The 18,127-nt window shown below is 43.2% G+C and overlaps 1 protein-coding gene across 3 annotated transcripts; it reads left to right on the forward strand.

Annotated features, from left to right (window-relative positions):
- Positions 1 to 245: 245 nt before the first annotated feature.
- Positions 246 to 16,242, forward strand: LOC311139790 (pleckstrin homology domain-containing family A member 8-like). 3 transcript variants are annotated; one of them, XM_084174740.1, is made up of 13 exons: positions 246 to 427; positions 699 to 815; positions 1,403 to 1,558; positions 2,779 to 2,891; positions 3,106 to 3,264; positions 3,867 to 3,898; positions 6,004 to 6,140; positions 8,259 to 8,571; positions 10,172 to 10,257; positions 11,164 to 11,222; positions 11,925 to 12,126; positions 12,255 to 12,316; positions 14,051 to 16,242. In XM_084174740.1, exons 1-13 carry the CDS (start codon positions 388 to 390, stop codon positions 14,246 to 14,248), a joined length of 1,674 nt encoding a protein of 557 aa, XP_084030866.1. In that variant the 5' UTR covers positions 246 to 387; the 3' UTR covers positions 14,249 to 16,242. The 3 variants fall into 3 exon arrangements, with proteins under 3 accessions (XP_084030866.1, XP_084030867.1, XP_084030868.1); XM_084174741.1 differs by lacking the exon at positions 14,051 to 16,242 and adding an exon at positions 12,479 to 14,044; XM_084174742.1 differs by lacking the exon at positions 14,051 to 16,242 and adding an exon at positions 12,489 to 14,044.
- The last annotated feature ends 1,885 nt before the right edge of the window (positions 16,243 to 18,127 follow it).

The following is an 18,127-nucleotide window of genomic DNA, read 5'->3' on the forward strand; positions in this document are numbered from 1 at the left end:
GTTAGAAGGGTACTTGCATTAACAAAATGTTTCCCTTGTTCAGTTGTGAGACCACCACTTTTGCGATTGGAGAGAATTTTTGGAGGCCACACCCAATTTCTAAATAGTTTCTGTTCATTGGAGGACATACATAGTTCCTCCCACATTGTCACGTACACAGGCCATAAAACGCAAATTACTTTGACGTCATATAACTGGGCGGGATCTCACGCGATCACATGGAACCCCATTCATGTATGACTTACGTACTTTTCTGTCGTAGTCCAAATGAAACGGGTCCTTTAGCGCCGAAAATCTTACTTGGGAATTAAATTGAGTCTCCAGGATCAGCTGTGGTTGGCGTCTTGTTCTGATAAACAAGTAATGAACCTCAGAAACAGATGAAGAATGGAGGGAATCCTATACAAGTGGACAAATTACATAAGTGGTATGTAGTAACTATGTAGCTAGCTAACTGAGCTTCTGAATAAGTCGGCTTTGAGTCAGATAGCTAGCTAGTTAGCTAACAACTAGCTGGACAGGTAGTCAGCCAGAAAATCAACATGCTCTAACCTTAGCTAGCTAGTTAGCTAATTGTCATTGGATGCCACTGAGTCATGCGTCATGTCTTGCTGTGTTAGCTAGATAGCTATTACAGGTTACAATGAATTGTGTTGTTTTACATAATGGTCATAGTTATCAACATCCCCTTTTTCCAGGTTGGCAGCCTCGCTGGTTTGTACTGGAAGGAGGGACTTTGTCCTACTATGACTCCCAAGAAGATTCCTGGAAAGGATGCAAGGGCAGCATCAAAATCTCAGTGTGTGAAATACAAGGTTGGTACTTATTGGCTTGGTAAATACTGTGGCCGGTATATTATGACAACATGCTAACTGTTGCGCTCCTTTGAACTAGATGGGCTACACCATACTGAAGAGTCAATCTGAAGCTTAGCCTATATTGTTTTAGTCATAAAAATATCACTACTCACCAAATCTTCCATTTGAAAAGCTCTTTACCACTTCCTGGTTACCTGTGTGCCTATACACACATGACCCAACATATAGTGCTCTAGTGTAAATATTAAGTGGAATACACAAAGACAGACAAACTATAGACAACATAACAACCACATACGATTGGCCAAAATGTCTCCTACACCAGTGGTTCCCAACCTGGGGTACTAGGACCCCTCAGGGTACTTGGCCTATCCACACGGGGTACTTGAAGACTCATGAGACCATAGACTTACTGATAAAATGCACACGAGGTGGTGCTTCAGGGGAATTCCGGGCAGAGCTAAATTCAGTTGGTGGTACACTAACCCGAAAAGGGTTGGGAACCACTGTCCTACACCCTTGAGGATGCTGTTAACTCGGGTTTACCCCCTCTCTGTCTTTCTCTCTCTTCCACTCCATACTAGTCCACTCCTCTGACTTCACACGTGTTGACCTGACCATCCCTGGAGAACAGTACTTCTACCTCAGAGCCATCAACGCAGCGGAGAGGCAGAAATGGCTGGTCGCCTTGGGATCTGCAAAGGCCTGCCTCACAGACAACCGAACCAAGAGAGAGAAAGGTAAGGTGATAGCTTTGGGTTACTCCAAACAAGTCTGAAAACACACAATAGCTTGAATGAAACATGATTTCATGCTGTTGTGTGGGTATTTTATTTGGCTTGGTTTGACCTGTTGTATGTGAACCTGGTGTCTGTCATGGACATGTAGGGCTACATGGGTGACCTCTTAAAAGCTATCAAACTGACTTCGTGAAATTAATGTGTTATAACTCAATATCTACAGCAGGGTTCCTCAACTGGTGGCCTGTGGGTGAAATTATTTGTCCCTCCCCAGTTTTCTGAAGAAAAACCCCCAAAACCAGTTGTTTGTTTGTCTGAACATGAGACTGTAAAAACACCAGCAAATCAGCGCCGAGTGATTTTAATTTTGGAAATCTGTTCCAAAGTATTCCCACGTATAATAGAGAGATATATGTGATGGTATAAATGTAAACAAGGTTTGAAATTAATGTTTTAGTCAAATATTATATATTTTTAGGATTCTTCCGGTCAATTTGAAGTCTACAAATTATTTGTAACTATGTTCCGGCCCCCTGACCATCCGCTCAAGAAAAAAATAAAAATTGGCCCGCGGCTGAATCTAGTTGATGATCTACAGTAAGCAAGTGAGAACTTCTGCATCCCAAATGGCATCTATTCCCAAATAGTGCACAACTTTTCACCAGAGCCTATTGGCACTGCTCAAAAGTAGTGCACTAAATAGGGAGTAGGGTGTCATTTGGGACGTAACCTGTAAAAGTAATTTCCAGGTGAACAAAAGAGAAGAGCAGTTGCAGATAAAGCCAATCCTGTTTATTACAAGTTACAACAGGGAGACACCTCCAGCACAGAAGCAGAGAAATGGTCTACTTGGCCTTCTCTGATCAGCAGACAACTGTTCTGTAAACGCCAGCCGAGAGGCTTGTAGGAAGTCAAAACAAAAGGTGTCAGCTGCTACAGAATCAGTGTTTCACAGAAAATACAATAATAATCAGTGTGTTGAGTACACAACAGTCTGGCGTCAATCACTATCAACAGATATGAGTTTAATGCATAACATAAAGCATCCAGTCTAGTGACTATCAACCCAAGACTCACCAACAGAACACTGGACATTGTGTATTATAGAAAGATAAATGTATGCACTGAATATGAGCTTTATTAATCTTAAAAATTCAAATTACACAGCCAAGGATATTTTCAAGAAGCAACATCTCTCTCGCTCTCTCGCTCTCTCTCAGAGCATCAGGAGAACACAGAGGCTCTGAAGACCAAGATGTCAGAGTTGAGGCTGTACTGTGACCTTCTCCTCCAGCAAGTCAACCAGATCAAGGACAGTGAGGAGACTGAGGAGGTAAGACAGAGGGAGGGCTGAGGTTTCAATGGCCTATTTACTCTCTGTGCAACCATAGAATCTTTTCTCACTGAGTTCAGTATGGATGCTCTGTTTGAGTCGCCATTGGATTTGGTTGCTATGTATGTTGCTATGCAAATGACCAGTCACTTTGACAGCACAAGCAAGGGATAAGCAATCTGCTTAGGAGTTGATGGTTGTGTGTCTGTTTCAGCCAGGGGAGAACTCTGGCACCATGGTGAAGTCTACATGCACCACCTTCCTCAAGACGTTGGAGGAGTGCATGCTGATCGCCAACCGCACCTTCAGCTCAGACCAGGCTACAAAGACCCCGCCCGGGTCACCTCCCGTGGCCACCATCAAACCCCAGAAGGTACCAACGTACGCATAGAGAAACCAAAGATTTTTATAACTAAACCAAGATAGACCACAGCCCGTCGTTTCAAATGGGAACAAATGAGTCATAGTGGGCAGAACAAGCAAGGAGGTGGGCAGAGCCAAACACGAACTAGCAAGATCCTATTGGCGTGTTCTAGCATGCATTTGCATATTTGCGTTAGGGAACGCCTACTCTGAAGTGTGCGTGTGCAATAACTCAATTCACCTTTGCACCCTTTCTAAACAATGCAATTTTTTCGAAAATCTAAAGTCCCAACCTAGATTGGAGCCAATGTCTTAATTAAGTAGTTGAACATGTTATTACTCCAACCTCGTGACAAACGAAAATGTTTTCATTTTCGTCAAAAACAACTTTATATCGAAGGACAGCCTTTTGATTTGACGGCCTGCAAATGCGCAGTTCGGTGCAAGACGACCGTTAGAACCAATGACGTAATTCTACGCATGAGCTTAGCTAGCCAACGTCGCCATTACATCGCCTACAAGTGTGATCAGGGATTTCTATTGGAGAGCAGTTTTAGCCTATCTTCTTACTGTACTGTCTTTGGCTAATGTGCTATTTTCTTTGTTCCACAGGTCAAACCTGTCAATCAATCAAATCAGGAAAAGTAGGTGGCTCTCTTTTCAGAAGTTTGGTTTCAAGCTAACTTGTTGCTCACGGTCTTAACCTTTACACCAGCATTCCACCTTTATGGAACACACTCCCTTATCTCCATCTTGGAGCATGCATGAGACCATCTGTTCCGGATGACTGTGTGATCACGCTTTCCGTAGCCGATGTGAGCAAGACCTTTAAACAGGTCAACATTCACAAGGCCGCGGGGCCAAACGGATTACCTCTCCCTGACCGAGTCTGTAATACCTACATGTTTCAAGCAGACCACCATAGTCCCTGTGCCCAAGAATGCGAAGGTAACCTGCCTAAATGACTACCGCCCTGTAGCACTGACGTCTGTAGGCATGAAGTGCTTTGAAAGGCTGGTCATGGCTCACATCAACACCATCATCCCGGAAACCCTAGACCCACTCCGATTCACATACCGCCCCAACAGATCCACAGATGACGCAATCTTAATCACACTCCACACTGCCCTTTCCCACCTGGACAAAAGGAACACCTATGACTCCCGAGTGGCGCAGTGGTCTAAGGCACTGCATCGCAGTGCTAGCTGTGCCACTAGAGATCCTGGTTCGAGTCCAGACTCTGTCGCAGCCGGCCGCGACCGGGAGACCCATGGGCGGCGCACAATTGGTCCAGCGTCGTCCAAGGTAAGAGCGTCTGCTAAATGACTTAAATGTATGTGAGAATGCTGTTCATTGACTACAGCTCAGCTTTCAACACCATAGTGCCCACAAAGCTCATCGCTAAGGACCCTGGGACTAAGCACCTCCCTCTGCAACTGGATCCTGGACTTCCTGACGGGCCACCCCCAGGTGGTAAGGGTAGGCAACAACACATCTGCCACGCTGATCCTCAACACGGGGGCCCCTCAGGGGTGAGTGCTTAGTCCCCTCCTGTACTCCCTGTTCACCCACGACTACGTGGCCAAGCACGACTCCAACACACCATCATTAAGTTTGCTGAAGACACAACAGTGGTAGGCCTGATCACCGACAACGATTAGACAGCCTATAGGGAGGAGATCAGAGACCTGGCAGTGTGGTGCCAGGACAACAACCTCTCCCTCCACGTGCGCAAAACAAAGGAGCTGATCGTGGACTACAGGAAAAGGAGGGCCGAACAGGCCCTCATTAACATCGACAGGGCGGTGGAGCGGGTCGAGAGTTTCAAGTTCCTTGGTGTCCACATCACTAACAAACTATCATGGTCCAAACACACCAAGACAGTCGTGAAGAGGCCACGACAACACCTTTTCCCCCTCAGGAGACTGCAAGATTTGGCATGGGTCCCCAGATCCTCAAATATGTCTACAGCTGCACCATCGAGAGCATCCTGACCGGTTGCATCACCGCCTGGCATAGCAACTGCTTGGCATCCAACCGTAAGGCGCTACAGAGGGTAGTGCATACGGCCCAGTACATCACTGGGGCCAAGCTTCCTGCCATCCAGGACCTATGTACTAGGCAGTGTCAGAGGAAGGCCCTAAAAATTGTCAAAGACTCCAGTCACCCAAGTCATAGACTGTTCTCTCCGCACGGCAAGCGGTACCGGAGCGCCAAGTCTAGGTCCAAAAGGCTCCTTAACAGCTTCTAACCCCAAGCCATAAGACTGCTGAACAATTAATAAAATGTCCACCCGGACTATTTACATTGACCCCCCCCTTCCCTTGTTTTTACACTGCTGCTACTTGCTGTTTATTATCTATGCATAGTCACTTTACCCCTACCTACATGTACATGTATTACCTTGACTAACCTGTACCCCTGCACATTGACTCGGTACCGGTACCCCCTGTATATAGCCTCGTTATTGTTATTTTGTGTTACTTTTTATTTTATTTTTTACTTTAGTTTATTTAGAAAATATTTTCTTAACTATTTCTTGAACCGAATTGTTGGTTAAGGGCTTGGAAGTAAGTATTTCACGGTAAGGTCTACACCTGTTGTATTCGGTGCATGTGACAAATACATTTTGATTTGATCTTCCATGATTTGTTAGAATTCCACTAACTGCATGAAAATACAGCTTTAGATATGTATCCATGATAACTCTGTGGCCAGGATGTGAGTGGTTCTTGTCTTGTTTTCCCAGACAGAGGGAGTTAAAAGAAATCTCAGAAGGATCTGTAACCCATGACAACCAGATCCTTGACTCTGGAGCAGTGGGACCAGACCAACTAGAAGGACCAGACACACTCCCTGAGAGAACCACCCAAACACCCCCTACAGGTCTCTCATTTACAGTTGAAGTCGGAAGTTTACGTACACATTAGCCAAATACATTTAAACTCAGTTTTTCACAATTCCTGACATTTTATCCAAGTAAAAATTCCCTGTCTTAGGTCAGTTAGGATCACCACTTTATTTTAAGAATGTGAAATGTCAGAATAATAGTAGAGCGAATGATTTATTTCAGCTTTTATTTCTTTCATCACATTCCCAGTGGGTCAGAAGTTTACATACACTCAATTAGTATTTGGTAGCATTGCCTTTAAATTGTTTAACTTGGGTCAAACGTTTCGGGTAGCCTTCCACAAGCTTCCCACAATAAGTTGGGTGAATTTTGGCCCATTCCTCCTGACAGAGCTGGTGTAACTGAGTCAGGTTTGTAGGCCTCCTTGCTCGCACACGCTTTTTCAGTTCTGCCCACACATTTTCTATAGGATTGAGGTCAGGGCTTTGTGATGGCCACTCCAATACTTTGACTTTGTTGTCCTTAAGCCATTTTGCCACAACTTTGGAAGAATGCTTGGGGTCATTATCCATTTGGAAGACCCATTTGCGACCAAGCTTTAACTTCCTGACTGATGTCTTGAGATGTTGCTTCAATATATCCACATAATTTTCCTTCCTCATGATGCCATCTATTTTGTGAAGTGCACCAGTCCCTCCTGCAGCAAAGCACCCCCACAGCATGATGCTGCCACTCCCGTGCTTCACGGTTGGGGATGGTGTTCTTCGGCTTGCAAGTGACCCCCTTTTCCCTCCAAACATAACGATGGTCATTATGGCCAAACAGTTCTATTTTTGTTTCATCAGACCAGAGGACATTTCTCCAAAAAGTACGATATTTGTCCCCATGTGCAGTTGCAAACCGTAGTCTGGCTTTTTTATGGCGGTTTTGGAGCAGTGGCTTCTTCCTTGCTGAGCGGCCTTTTAGGTTATGTCGATATAGGACTCGTTTTACTGTGGATATAGATACTTTTGTACCTGTTTCCTCCAGCATCTTCACAAGGTCCTTTGCTGCTGTTCTGGGATTGATTTGCACTTTTCGCACCAAAGTACATCATCTCTAGGAGACAGAACGCGTCTCCTTCCTGAGCGGTATGACGGCTGCGTGGTCCCATGGTGTTTATACTTGCGTACTATTGTTTGCTCAGATGAACGTGGTACCTCCAGGCGTTTGGAAATTGCTCCCAAGGATGAACCAGACTTGTGGAGGTCTACAAAAAAAATTCTGAGGTCTTGGCTGATTTCTTTTGATTTTCCCATAATGTCAAGCAAAGAGGCACTGAGTTTGAAGGTAGGCCTTGAAATACATCCACAGGTACACCTCCAATTGACTCAAATGATGTCAATTAGCCTATCAGAAACTTCTAAAGCCATGACATCATTTCCTGGAATTTTCCAAGCTGTTTAAAGGCACAGTCAACTTAGTGTATGTAAACTTCTGACCCACTGGAATTGTGATACAGTGAATTATAAGTGAAATAATCTGTCTGTAAACAATTGTTGGAAAAATTACTTGTGTCATGCACAATGTAGATGTCCTAACCGACTTGCCAAAACTATAGTTTGTTAACAAGACATTTGTGGAGTGGTTGAAAAACAAGTTTTAATGACTCCAACCTAAGTGTATGTAAATGTCCGACTTCAACAGTAAATACACTTGCGTGTTCAAATGCACGTGCACACACACACACACACACCCTGTATGTAAACCATAATCACCTCCAAAGCATGAGACCTTTTACTGCTCACCATACAGGAGATCTGTAGAAAGAGGACCAGCTGATCAAGTAATGCCTTATAGATGGGAGACAATGATGGATGCCCAGCAGCTTTATTATATCTACCTTAACGTTGATTTAAATAACGGACCCAAATGTACGAAGACATTACTATCGCTGGCACACGATAAATGTGGAACTCAGAAAGAGCTTCTGTCACTACGTACTATACCCAGAGACTTGTCTACTTTTAAGATAGTGGTTTAGAGTTCTCCTTGAAATGGCATTGACCATTTCTGCTTGAATGGGTTTCACATGCCAGTTGCTATGGCTCATACATGCCAACTGGAACAGAACATTTGTTAACATGTTGTGTGTGTGGCTCTGTGCCATACAGAGAATAGCCCAGCCGGCGGGGACCACCAGGACCCAGAGGAGTCTGTAGTGGAGGAGGAAGAGGAGGAGTCCGCTCCCCAAACCAATCCTGACCCAGAACACACTGACCAACCAGCACAGCAAGAGGAAGAGGAGGAATTCAAAGAGGTGGAGCAGGAAATGAGCAATGCCCAAGAAGAAGAGAAACAGGAAGTGACCCAGGACCAACAGGAAACTGTCACTGACCAAGAGGAAGCCAAGCCGGAGGAAGAAGAGGGAGAAGAAGAGGAGGAGACAGAGCAGGTGGACACATTCTTCAGTACGATGAGTCACAGGTATGGGGACACACCGCAAGAGGGACACATACTGTAGACCTTACGGTGAAGTTGACCCTAGACACTGATCTTGGCTCAGTTTTGCATTTCCCCCACTAATGGTTAAAGGGATAGTTCAGGATATTGGCAATGTAGCGTTAGCTCAAAGACTGGAAGTCTTGGGTATCTGCTAGCATGCTAGCTGATCCAGAAGACTTTCATTCTTTGCGCTAAGCTAAATTAGTTAGCATTGGCTTACGAAACTACCTCCAACTTCCTTCATACTGAACACAGAGACATAAAACGCAGAGACATAGTCGTATTAAGGGAAAATATTTTGAGTTTAAAATATGCCAAATTATCTGCCAATGACATTTTGATAATTTAGCTTGGTGCGAAGAAAAAACAAGAAAAGAAAACTAATTTTAAATGAATTATCACTCAATATAAGATATTTAGGCTTGCCTAGATTTCACTTTTTGCATTGTAGGATTGGGGAAAGGAAAGCTGAGCCTAGATCTGTCGCTAGGGGAAAACGTCACCCCAGAGTGTAGTAGTTATACTACAGCGCTCAATGTTAATATTTCACTAGCAATAACTAGACAGAACAAGGGCCAACACATACACTAATTGTTTAATACCCTTTTCCCCTGTAATTATTCTAGGTACTATAATGGCGTTGTGATTACACAATGAGGGATTTATTATTGAGATTCATCTATTTAGTGTGTTCAGATTTTGCTGTGAATTATGCAACTCTGATATGTACTGTTTAGGTCCAATGCTCATGCTTTGGGTATGAAAGGGCAAAGGTCGTTTTTCCTTGCCTGTGCAAAAACAAAAAGGGTCAAAACTAGTCTGGTCCCAGATCTGTTTGTGCTCTTGCCAACTCCATTGCTGTTAATGATTGACAAGGAGTTGGCATGACCGCATAGACTGGCACTCAGGCTAGGTTAAAACAGGGTCACATTGAACGTTTTATGACTGTTTTTAAATCCATTTGAACATTTAACGAGTTTTACACTGTTTTACACTGGTGTGTTCTCTGTTGATCACATGACTATTACAGAGATGCCCTCATCTGATGTTGGGGTCGGTCATGTTTTTTTTTTGTAATCATTTCACTCTTTCTTTTCATTTCATTTTGATGACATTTGAAAGCCCCTTTTAACAGTGTTATTCAGCATTAAGCTAGGATTTGAATGATCATAACCGTGATATGAATGATCAGAACTGTGATGTTCACTTATGATGTTACAGTATTCCAATGACAGGGAGAGACAATCTAAGCAGTGTTAACGTGTTTAAGTGCAGTAAGCCTCGAACACAGAGCTAGTGGAAAAAGTATTCAGAACAACACCATAGAGGATGGGGAACATAGCGGATATGTTTTTGATACATTATAACTATTTATTATACAGGTATATCCAAGTTAGACACAAGAACTCAAATCACCCAATAGCCTGACAGCATGGTCTTGTGTGGATCCTGTCTTTAGCTCCACTTTGGTTCTACCCCATTCTTTTCTGTTTTTGTTTGATTGATTGAATCAAATAAAGGTTGCCGATGCTGGACCTCACTAATATCTCCCCTTGTTTGAATCTCTTTGACTTCTCTTTAGATTCAGTGATATAAGACTGGTTGAAGACAGTGGTATCCCTACACAAGCCTTTTTGGACTCATGCTATGCAATAGTGCCTGTATTAGGTAGGACGGTCACTTCTCACTCATCTGTCTCCTCCTCCCCCCCTCTTCTCAATCATTCCATCTCTTCTAAATCATCACCTTTTCCACCTGGTGGTAGTGCATGCTCTATCCTTCATGTTTTCTTCTTTCAGTGTCTTCTTTTTCTCATGAACCCTTCTCCTCTCACACGTTCGTACCGTTCTCTCCTCTCACACGTTCGTACCGTTCTCTCCTCTCACACGTTCGTACCGTTCTCTCCTCTCACACGTTCGTACCGTTCTCTCCTCTCACACGTTCGTACCGTTCTCTCCTCTCACACGTTCGTACCGTTCTCTCCTCATCTGCATCTAATTGATCATCCTATTGGATGTGTTCTCTGGCTGACTGGAGGTATTTATTTCTCTTACTTACTAATCAACTGGATGGGTTTCATGGGAGGGAGGGTGTGTGTTTGGGTGTGTGTTTGGGCGCGTGTGTGTGGAGTCTGGAATGTGTAATCCACCTTGAAGAGATACAACACCCCTCTGTCCATTGTTCATGTGATCCGACCCACCATAATGCATGTCAGTGTGATAAACTATATTCAGGTACTGGGATGTATTATATGTCACACACATTGCTCTTGATCCTCCAGGCTTTACTGTCTCTTCCATGTTATACTTCGTTGTTTTGTCAATGTATTATTCTATTGAAATCTACATCAATTTGTAATGGTTCATCGGGAATAAAACACCAGGGGGGGGGTTTCCCGGACACAGATTAACACTAATCATTGACGCAAAAGCATTTTCAATGGAGATTCTCCATCGAACTGGCGTTTTAGTCCAGGACTAGCCTTAATCTGTATCCGTGAAACCGCCACACAAGGACAAACAATAGTGTAAAAAATATCCAGCACTGAAGTGACATTGGACTCTCTCTCCACAGACAAACTAGGATCCACAGTATTTGCGCCAGTTAAAATGGATTTTACAGGCAACATCAAGGTAAGAGGAAGGGCTGCCTTGAGTTTAGAACAATGTTTGATATTACATTACAGGAAATGGAACTTCGATTATATTTACTAAAACCTTAAAAGCTGCTCAAATCAGCATAACATTCTGGGTGCAGATGTTATAAAAGCCTCTGGCCATTATCAACAGTTCTTTAAATGACCACAAGAGGGACACACATGCAAATGACACCCTATTCCCTATATACAGTAGTACAGTACTTTTGACTAGGGCCCACAGGGCTCTGGTCAAAAGTAGTGCACTACAGAGGAAATAGGGTACAATTTAGGACACCCACCCAGTCTCCTTAACCTGTCCTGTAGGCACTTCAGTTGTGCAGAATACACTCTAAACAAAGATTGTTGTAACAGTTGCTGTGCTAGAAGGTGAAAGTGAGATATAAGGCAGTGCTGTGTGTATAAAGCACTGGAACATTTCACAAGCAGAGCTTTGACACAAGTACTTTACTCTACTGCCAACGAAAATAAGACACGGTATAGAGTGTTGTTATATCATGGCACAAGTAACCCTGTTAAGTGGCAACGCAACACGACCAACCAGATTTAGAAACCTATCAGAACTGCTGGGCTGTGTCCCAAATGTAGTGTAATATAAAGGGAATCGGGTGCCATTTGGTCCGCAGTCATTATCTTTATGGTGACAAGTCCTTCTGCCTCCCTGTGTGGCTGTCTGTAGAAGATCCACCAGAAGCTGTCGTCGGACCCAGGCAGCTTCCCCACACTACAGACCATAGTGCTCCACGAGGTGCAGACAGGCGTGTCCCGCGTCCGCAACTCAGCCACCGAGGCCCTGCTGTGGCTCAAACGAGGACTCAAGTTCCTCAAGGAGTTCCTGTCCCAGGTCAACTCTGGGGAAAGGGATATCCCCGGAGCGCTGGGTGAGTTAGCATCGCGACACTGTGGTACACACACACACGGTTAATGGTTAGGTGATAGTCCTCTTTTGGTCTGATGTAATATACTGTATAATGTCCTCTGTATTCCTAACACACTCCTCTCCATTCAGGTAATGCTTATGGACGGAGTCTGCGTCAGTATCATGGATGGGTCGTGCGAGGTGTATTTGCTGTGAGTAATACTTAATAATCAGTCGTCAAGCTCCTTTTAGGGAAACAGTTTATAGTTGGAAAAAGTTTCCCATCATACAATCATGCCCACTTTGGTGTGTGTGTGTGCGTGTGTGTGTGTGTGCGTGTGTGTGCGCGTGTGTGTGTGTGTGTGTGAGCCAAGGCTACTATAGTAAACTGAAACAAACTAATCATGGGAAAAAAACTATTTCGTAAACGGAAATAAAATAATTAACAAATCCGTCTGTAAAACTATACTGAAACTGTTCTCTTTGACTCTAAAACGAACTAAAATAAAATAAAAACATGAATTATGTTCAGTTTTAGTTTTTTTTTGGGGGGGGGGGCAAAAATCTAATGGGGTTTTCAATGGGGTTTAAGGATTTCTAATGGGGTTTTCAAGCTTGGTAAGTCTTAAAGCAACCGACTGTAAATGGAAGTCAAGGAGTGTAGTCGGGGGAGGTGCATCTGCGACAGCCGAAAGTCGTATACTAATGTAGTTCTCTAACAGCAAAGGCACAGATCAACATGGCAGTGTTGCCATTGTTTTTATAAAAGGTTTTCTTTATAATGTTGAAATAAACACATATCTAGCCCCCATATCACACACTCACACTGAAATCATAATATAATAATGTGTACACATTGTACAATCAGTGAAAGAGAGCCTCATATCATTTATTTGTATACATCCACTGCACACAAATCACAGCAAATTGGTTCCTGTTTCAATCATGTTTGGTCACGTTCGCGTGGGCCAAACAAAAAAACCCTAATGATTGTTTGACAATAGAGACTCCTACATTACATTTTAGTCATTTAGCAGACGCTCTTATCCAGAGCAACTTACAGTTTAGTGAGTGCATACATTTTCCCACAATGCATGCGATGGCTGCAGGAGGAAGTCGGTGAAGAGCAACTGCAGAAACTTGCAGTCAAAACTTCATGACCTTTTGATCACAATTTTTGTACAGTTCATACAGTTGACATTAGGTGCAAGTCTGACAATTTCTTTCTCCCCAGAATGCAACACTTTTTGAAAAGGCGGTGACCAACGATGGTCACCTACTTGACAAAAGTGATCTACTTGTCAGAACGCGTCCATTGAGACGATCACAATTGTATTTTTTTACATTTTAGTCATTTTAGCAGACGCTCTAATCCAGAGCGATTTACAGTTAGTGAGTGCATACATTTTTCATACTGGACCCCCATGGGAAACGAACCCACAACCCTGGTGTTGCAAGCGCCATGCTCTACCAACTGAGCTACAGGAGGCCACAGTGCAAGACTTTGCTCTCACACAGGTGCTTCAGCTGCTACAACGTGGTACAGGACCAAAACAGCGGAGTAGTTTAGCCTTGGGCTGCAATGCTCCTGGTTGTTGTACCTTTAAACTTAACCTAACCTATAACCAGACCAATCACCTTATGCATTACTGCCCCACAGTGGCAAGAAGTGACATCACAAAAAACTAAAGGCATAAATGGCTCCTAGCCTCCCACACACAGGCTTCTTTCTGTGCCTAACACTCAAACTGAAATTTAAATAATCTAAAAACGAAATATAAATGTTTTTATAAAACTGAATCAAAATGAGTAAAGTGGATCTGCAAACTAACTGAAACTAAACTGAATTTATAATACAAATCTTAAAAGGAATATAGAAATACAAACCTATAATGACCTTGGTGTGTTTGTGTGTGAGACTGTTTGTTCATCTCTTCCGTTCCCAGCTGGCCCTCCGAGCAGCACCATCCTACAGCAGCTTTGCGGCTGCCCTGGTGTCAAGAGAGGGGGATGAACTGAAAGAAGGATTCAACACAGGCATGCACCGGGACCTGGGGGTCTACCTGCCTGCCATGGAGAAACAACTGGCCATCCTGGATGCCCTGTATGAAGAATACAATCTGGAGTCAGAGGAGGTAGTCTGAGACGAGATCCCTACTGGTGGTCTGAGACTGACTGGGACACATTACCAGAGGAGGAGGAGGAGGAGAGCTTTCTGAGACTCCGACCATCTGGGATACACTGACGGAGGAGGAGGAGTTATAGGAGAGCTTTCTGAGACTCAGACCATCTGGGATACACTGACAAAGGAGGAGGAGGACAGGAGGAAGTGGAGGGAGAGGAGAGAGCCCCCTGGAGGTGTGGGCTTGGTTGGTTGGCTCCCCAAGAACAGGGTCGAGCCCCAGGGAGCATGCTCACTAGATTAGCCAATCAGAGCCATCCGGAGGATCGAGGGGCGTGAGTGAGTGTGAGCATGCCCGGTGTAAAATGAGATGTCCGTAATACCAGGTGTTGTCTCACTCTTAACTCTGGAACAATGCAATCTACATAGGTCTAATGGCTGTAGAGGGGCTAGGCTTTGGAGGGGGGACTTTTTCAGGTTTTCATTCTAGTGGTTCAGACTCAGTACTTCCAATTACAAAGGGTGCCCTGTTTTACAAACTCTAACCTTGGTGGAATTGAATGGTGGTCTTCTGACTGAGCACGCGTCCTGACGATGGATGCACTCTTCACTCCGTTATAGTGGCTTTGACTGTACTTGATGTAGTGTACAGTACTTTAGACTTAGGCTATTTTGATCTGGTGACTTCCATGATGAAGAGGTGCACCATTGGTTGCTGAGAATGCACAAATATGAACTTTTACTTTAAATTGAGGCTGATATTATTATTATTATTATTGATATAATTATTTGACAGCATACTGTCCATAGGCTGTATGTAATGAACTGCCTACAACACTGAGGAGTATAATGTAGTGGTCCTAGTATTGATCCCTGCTGAACTCCATACAGCAATATATCTACATGGATGACCTACGCATCTCCAGCCTCCACAACCGCCTCCAGCCTCCACAACCGCCTCCAGCCTCCACAACCGCCTCCAGCCTCCACAACAGCCTCCAGCCTCCACAACCGCCTCCAGCCTCCACAACCGCCTCCACAACCGCCTCCAGCCTCCACAACCGCCTCCAGCCTCCACAACAGCCTCCACAACCGCCTCCAGCCTCCACAACCACTCATTCTCTCTCACATTGTCTCATCTACAAACCTATTGTTTACCAAGTGACATTATTAACTTAACATGAACTAGTATTTTACTCATGTTATCTTTTTCTTAATAATTTAAATGTAGTCTTTATGAGTGACTCATGGACATTTACATCCATATAGAACATGGTTTATTGCATGATTTAATGTATAGGGTTAGACTGAGGTGCCAACTGAAGTGGAATATACAGCAAGACCTTGATTCAAAATGTATTAACGTTTTGAATGTTACTAAATGTATTAACAATCATAATAATATGCCATTTAGCAGACGCTTTTTATCCAAAACGACTTACAGTCATGCGTGCATACATTTTTTTTAACGTATGGGTGGACCCACTACCCTGGCGTTACAAGAGCCATGCTCTACCAATTGAGCTACAGAGGACCACGATGGATAGATTGTAGTTAATTAATGTATTCTATTACCTGGCTTTCCTCTCTGTGAGTGATGGCCTAACTAATGGTGTGGGTTGACAATAATACAGCAGTGATTATCACAGTAGAGGCAGTCTAACTTTGGCCCCGTTTTTAATTCTGGACATGAATTCAGTCTTTGTTTAGATGCACTGAGCCATTTGGACAAAGCAGGAACATCTGACCAATAGGACCATCGCGTGAAACCCTATATATATGTTCAACAGTATTCTCCTGTTCGTTGAGTTTACAGGGACAAACTTGTAACAATGATGAGCATTCACACCAATGGCTAGATCGAAGATGTGCAATAGGCTGATTTTTGTTGTTGTGAATCATTTCTAGTGTTAATGTTATTGCTATGCTATTGTATCTTAATTTCAGATAGAACACATTTTATACGAATGTACATAAGATGGCATTTTTACATATGTATTAAACTTGATGAAATCATTAATGGGTATGTTTGATCATTTGGATGTTATTTTTACCTAGGGGGTTTCCATTACAACCATGTGAAATCCCAACCTTCTAAGACTTGGGTTCCCCTCTTCTTAGCCCTTGATCATGACTCTCAGTTCCAGTCCATTACACATAAGAGTCATTGGATGAAGGAGTCTTCTCTATGGGGTTTTCTTATGAGTCCATGCACTCTGAGTTTGTTGAGACCATGGTTTTGGAAGCATGGTCTCAAATAATTTTCAAAAACAAAAAGGTTAAATTGATACACACCTTTTATAGGGTTAGAGTTCCCACAAGGCCATATTTCCACGTAGAGCCTCACAGTGAAGGTGTCAATACCCATAAAACCTAGCTGTCAAACTGGGAAATGGTTCCAATTGTTTTTCCACCATTCATTTTCCACATTGGGGATTTTAGAAACACTTAAAATTAGGGCTGTGTTTCGTGTAGGTTTACCCTGGCGTGATGTTTTGATAACCATGTAAATCTCTCTAGGACAAGGTGACTTTGATCAATATATTCTGCACTATTTACTCTCTGATTTGAAAATGCTAATTAGCATCAAAGTAGACATCATACAAGACTACAACTCCCTGCAAGCTCCTGCATGTCATCTCTAGCTGACACCTTTGCTAACAGGTATTGTGTCAATTTAAAACTTGCCCAAGACAGTTCACAGAATTATACATTTAAAGAAATGTAGCCAATTATTTCATTACTACATTTAGCTAACATTAGATTGTTAATCCAGAGATTCTTACCTTTGCCTCGATTCAGCAGTCTGTCCAGATCATCATGGCATGTGTAGTTCTTTATGATCGCCACATTACCAGCTAATTAGCATTTCATTTGTTGGGGGAAAATACAGGCGAATATACTGATAAAAGTCACCTTGTCCGAGAGAGATTTACATGGTTATTAAAACGGTAAGCCTTCATGAAACACAGCCCTTATCTTAAGGGTTTCTAAAACTGGAACCATTGGAACCATTTCCCTGTTTGACCGCTAGGTTTTATGGGTGTTTAAGGAAAACAGATTGAAGAGAGAGTTCTGCATCTCAGAACACCTGTGTGTAAACGGAAGAGGATCCCACAAACGTGTCGTCACTGAAAAATACTGTCGGCTGCAACTGTTAAAACAGTGTTCAGTAAATGTGTATTTTGCGTTTGATAGATTACACCAAGCAGGCATGGAAAGGGGAAATTTGTGAAAGTAATTAATTTGTGTGTGTATGCGTGCATGTGAAATTTTGGCCAATGAAACTGACAGCAAAATTCAAGAGAGTCATGTCAATCACCTACAGTCGTGGCCAAAAGTTTTGAGAATGATACAAGTATTGGTCTTCACAAAGTTTGCTGCTTCTGTGTTTTTAGATATTTTTGTCAGATGTTACTATGGTATACTGAAGTATAATTACAAGCATTCCATAAGTGTCAAAGGCTTTTATTGACAATTACATTAAGTTTATGCAAAGAGTCAATATTTGCATTGTTGACCCTTCTTTTTCAAGACCTCTGCAATCCGTCCTGGCATGCTGTCAATTCACTTCTGGGCCACATCCTGACTGATGGCAGCCCATTCTTGCATAATCAATGCTTGGAGTTTGTTTGTCCACCCGCCTCTTGAGGATTGACCACAAGTTCTCAATGGGATTAAGGTCTGGGGAGTTTCCTGGCCATGGACCCAAAATGTCGATGTTTTGTTCCCTGAGCCACTTAGTTATCACTTTTGCCTTATGGCAAAGTGTTCCATCATGCTGGAAAAGGCATTGTTCGTCACCAAACTGTTATTGGATGGTTGGGAGAAGTTGCTCTCGGAGGATGTGTTGGTACCATTCTTTATTCATGGCTGTGTTCTTAGGCAAAATTGTGAGTGA

The sequence above is a fragment of the Coregonus lavaretus genome (assembly GCF_964263955.1).
Source record: "Coregonus lavaretus genome assembly, chromosome: 13".
In the NCBI taxonomy this organism is placed as follows: Eukaryota; Metazoa; Chordata; class Actinopteri; order Salmoniformes; family Salmonidae; genus Coregonus; species Coregonus lavaretus.

Excerpts from the sequence above, each read along its gene's own strand:
- LOC311139790 (XM_084174740.1), top strand. The coding sequence starts at position 388 with ATGGAGGGAATCCTATACAAGTGGACAAATTACATAAGTG. Across the intron at positions 3,265-3,866 it reads CCACCATCAAACCCCAGAAG|GTCAAACCTGTCAATCAATC; the intron begins GTACCAACGTAC and ends TTTGTTCCACAG. Across the intron at positions 6,141-8,258 it reads CACCCAAACACCCCCTACAG|AGAATAGCCCAGCCGGCGGG; the intron begins GTCTCTCATTTA and ends TGTGCCATACAG.